Source organism: Ranitomeya imitator, chromosome 6 (genome assembly GCF_032444005.1).
Source record: "Ranitomeya imitator isolate aRanImi1 chromosome 6, aRanImi1.pri, whole genome shotgun sequence".
NCBI lineage: Eukaryota > Metazoa > Chordata > Amphibia > Anura > Dendrobatidae > Ranitomeya > Ranitomeya imitator.
In genome coordinates this window covers 312,199,916-312,203,815 of record NC_091287.1, presented here as the reverse complement: position 1 = coordinate 312,203,815, position 3,900 = coordinate 312,199,916, and the positions used below count along the sequence as shown (strand labels likewise).

The following is a 3,900-nucleotide window of genomic DNA, read 5'->3' as shown; positions in this document are numbered from 1 at the left end:
AGATGCATTACTCATAAAAATGGAGTCAGTCTCCAATTCATGTTGCCTGTGTTTTGTTCAATATGTGTTTTGTTCTTTTTTTAGTATTTTAGTGATTATATAGGATTAAGAAAATGTTGCTGCTTTCTGCTAGGAAGAGCACCACCCCTGGTCACAGGCTATGGCTAGAACTGCATCCCAGTCAATTATTGAAGTAAACGGGACTGAGCTGTATTATCATTTACAGTGTGGGGTTGTCGGTGAAATAATAAAAAACAGCCGTTTTTCTAAGACTATATTAATCCATTTAACGTCACATCTGACTTACCATATTCTTCCAGTAACATAATGTAGGTCGGATGGCCTGCTACAAAATGTGCATGAGTGCTGAGAGGTCACGATGCTCACTCGATACTGACCTAAAACTACAGTCTTAATTTATTAATTCAGTACATTCTGGTATAGGAAAAAAACAATGTTTTGGAATTTTTCGCACCCTACCAAGAGGAAATTGGTTCTTTTAACATTTATTACCATACGTCTTCTAGTACACTTACATTTTAAATACTAGGTTTAATATATTCTTGCATAAGAAGGTTTCTAAATAAAAAAAAAAGAGATGGGGATTATCTTGTTGTGATTGTGGAAGGTGTAGACAGTAGAGTATGTGTATGATTAGAACATTCATGTGGGTGTTCAGTCTAGTAAAGATTTGTGGTTACATTAGAGAGGAGATAAGAAGCAGAGAAGATGAGTGAACTGTCAGCTCAGCCGCAGAGAAGATGAGTGAACTGTCAGCTCAGCCGCCTACTTCTGCAAGGTGAGCAGTCTTCTGGAGTAACCAGATCTGCAGACTCTGTAAACTGTCTTTATTATTTCTCACGCGAATCGCATACTTTTCATGTTATGAAGTTTATGGAATTCCCTTCAACCATCACAAAGCAGAGTGCTGAATCACTGCACACGTCACACAAAGGGAATATCTTTTTCTCAACAGTTTTATTTGAAAATAAGCTTGATGTCTCAATAAAATACATATAAAACAATATAAAAACACAATCTCTGCTCAGTAGTGGCAGTGCTTGGCAATGGCATTGGTACACCTGGAAGAAGTCCGGACGTTTGGCTCGATTTGAGCTTCTTGTAAGCTATCAATCAAATCATTGGCCCACCACAGTTCATTAATAGTAACCTGGCATCACAGAATTAACTTTAAATAATTTAAGAATAAAACATATTTGGCACAGTGGTGTTTACAGTAGAAATGACCTGGAAATATATCACTGTTTGGCACAATGCTACAGAATCATTATCATAGTTATTGCATATGGGACTTTAGAGTAGAATTGGCATTTTACAAATGGTTGAAATACAGACAGGTGACAGCCAGAGAAGTGGCCCAGTCGAGGTATTGTCGGGTCAATGATCACACAATTGTGTTCTGTCCACTGATACAAATCTAAAAGGTAATAGTATACTTAAAAAGTGCAGCTGAAGGTCACTTAGACATCTTAGGAAACATATATACCAGTGCAGACTCGGTGGCGCAGCCACACGAATAGTTACATATAAGAGGGGTCTAGATTTTCATGTAGACCCTGGTCAGTGACAATCACATTACTAAGGGCTAAGGGCTTTTAAGACAGTCATATAACATAACATTTCAATAGAGGTTTTGGTATAAAATTTCAAAATCTTAAATAGTCTCCCCTGAAGTTGGGGTGGTTATTAAAGGCACTTGTCAGACATAGAAAATGCAGGCACTGAAATCGGTTGGATTTGATGATCCAAGAAACACAGAAATGTATTGATGCATTACATGGCAGCCAGATTATTGGAACCCCTTTACAACAAATTATTTGCAAATAAATCATGCCTTTTACAGATAAATATAATTGGACCCAGTGGATGCTACAACAAACATAGTTTCCCCCTATTATTGTTATCACGCTAGCAATGTCTCAGACCGGTATGGGTGGTATGGTCCCGGAGAACGCATGGTGCACAAGATCTCATTACTTCCCAGGTGTTCTGAGAAAGACTTAGCAGAGCTGGGGTGTGAGAACAGTTGGGGATGTTGGGAGGGAGGACGCCTAGATTGGTGCTGATCTTCCCTGGGGTCAGCAGACAGCTGCTGTCCTTCACTCCTGGGGTCCACTAAGAATAGCAGAGCTTCAGGCATGCAATACCTATAGAGTTGTAAGTGTAAGGAAGCTGCAGTACTGCTGAGGGGGTTAAGTGGGAAGATGGAAGGTGAATGAGGCAGTGGAGATGATGGAGAGTAAGAAAGAAGAGGATAGGAAGGGACTGAAGGAGGGGAGTGCAATAAAGCACCTGTAGGCCACAGTATCCTACCACTTGGCGACCTAGTGTCTTCTTCTCTGATCTCTCTTTTGTGGAATGGTTTGCTCAGAATGCTGTCAATAGCGAAGGAGCTGGAAAACTTTGTCCCTGGACTGGACTCCTTGGAGGAACTGCTGGTGGTGACAGAAGAATGTGCAGATGAGGAAGATGTGGATGCAGATGTCATTAGTAGTCTGCTGGAGGAAGAGACTGAAGTCTGGGTGGCAGCAGGTGATGGCATCAGAGTGTGATGCTGGTGTTCAGAAATTCCTTGCAGCTCCTGGTCTTTAAGGCACTTGGTGACCCGATTTAGCCTCTTCCTTCTGCGCCTGAATACACCATCAGCAAAGGTGTACTCACTGTTAGGGTTCAGCATCCAGTAATTGTCCTTTCCCCATGGACGTGATGGGTCTCTTAGCACTTTGACAAAACAGTCATTGAGAGAGAGGTTATGGCGGACAGAGTTCCTCCAGCCAGTGTACTGACCCCTGAAGAATGGAAATTTCTTCATCAAATAGTCATTGATCTCAGCCAGGGTGAGGCGACCGCTGGCAGAGTCCCTGATGGCCATGGCTATGAGAGCGATGTAAGAGTAAGGCGGTTTTGGGCGCCGGGTGTATGTCTTGGCTTTGCCACCCTCCGATGCTTGGGTTCTGCAGCCCAAAGGTATCTCAGAATCATCCTCTTCTCTCTCCGAGCCAGCTCTCACCTCTCCCTCCTCCTCTTCCTCCTCTTCACCAACGAGGCTGCCTGTATCCATGTCCATGTCTCTGGGGCACAAAACTGGTGTGGGACTGTTGGCTACAAAGTCTCCATCAGAGCCAAGCTCATCATCCCGGCTGGAGAGGGGGGATGGCATGCTGCCCTCCTGGTCACTGCCACCATTGCACACCTTATTCACATAGGTAGCTCTGGGGAACACCTCCACACTCATCACGACCAACACTTCTCCACTATTCTCCGTCTAGTTTTCTGATTTCTGGCACTCACACTGTGTCATGTAGCGGTAGTCAGAGTCTGCAGGTAGAGGGTCAGTGCTGTGCCAGCGGTGCCCACATATCTCAGCAGGTGGTTAGCTGGTAGGGGAGTAAAGAGTAGATCGCCACAGCTGTGACTTGTCAGGGGCTGCTTGTCAAGGGCTGTCAAGTCCCTTCAGTCTGGTGCAGCTGCTGCCTGCTGCTCTTATTATTATTGTACAGTGATCCTTCCCTGGCCTCGCTCTATTATAATAGACAGGTGGGGGTGGCAGCCCAGCTCACCTACTCTATCTCTAGCCAATCACAGCCTATTTTACCAGGAGGGGGAGCCGGCAGCAGACAGCCTAACACTCCCAGTCAGTGCATGCTACTATGGGTGACACAATCAGCTCCTGATAATCAGTGTGTGTCACAGGAGTCAGTACATCCTCCAACAGGACTAGCTGTTTCTTCAGAAGTTCTATGAAGGCTGCTCCTCCTCCTCCCACTGCTCAACTTCACCACTCGGTTAACCCTGTCACTTCGGGATTGCAGCCACAATCTCACAGTATAACTATCCCTTTTGCTTTTTCCAGATGGATTCTCACCATTCAGTTAACCC

General features: G+C 44.4%; 1 protein-coding gene across 1 annotated transcript; it reads right to left on the bottom strand.

Annotated features, from left to right (window-relative positions):
• Positions 1-959: 959 nt before the first annotated feature.
• On the bottom strand, positions 960-3,532 carry FOXQ1 (forkhead box Q1). The gene has a single exon (XM_069730752.1). It carries the CDS (start codon positions 3,254-3,256, stop codon positions 1,925-1,927), a length of 1,332 nt encoding a protein of 443 aa, XP_069586853.1. The 5' UTR covers positions 3,257-3,532; the 3' UTR covers positions 960-1,924.
• Between the last annotated feature and the right edge of the window lie 368 nt (positions 3,533-3,900).

Excerpts from the sequence above, each read along its gene's own strand:
- FOXQ1 (XM_069730752.1), bottom strand. The coding sequence starts at position 3,256 with ATGAGTGTGGAGGTGTTCCCCAGAGCTACCTATGTGAATAAGGTGTGC.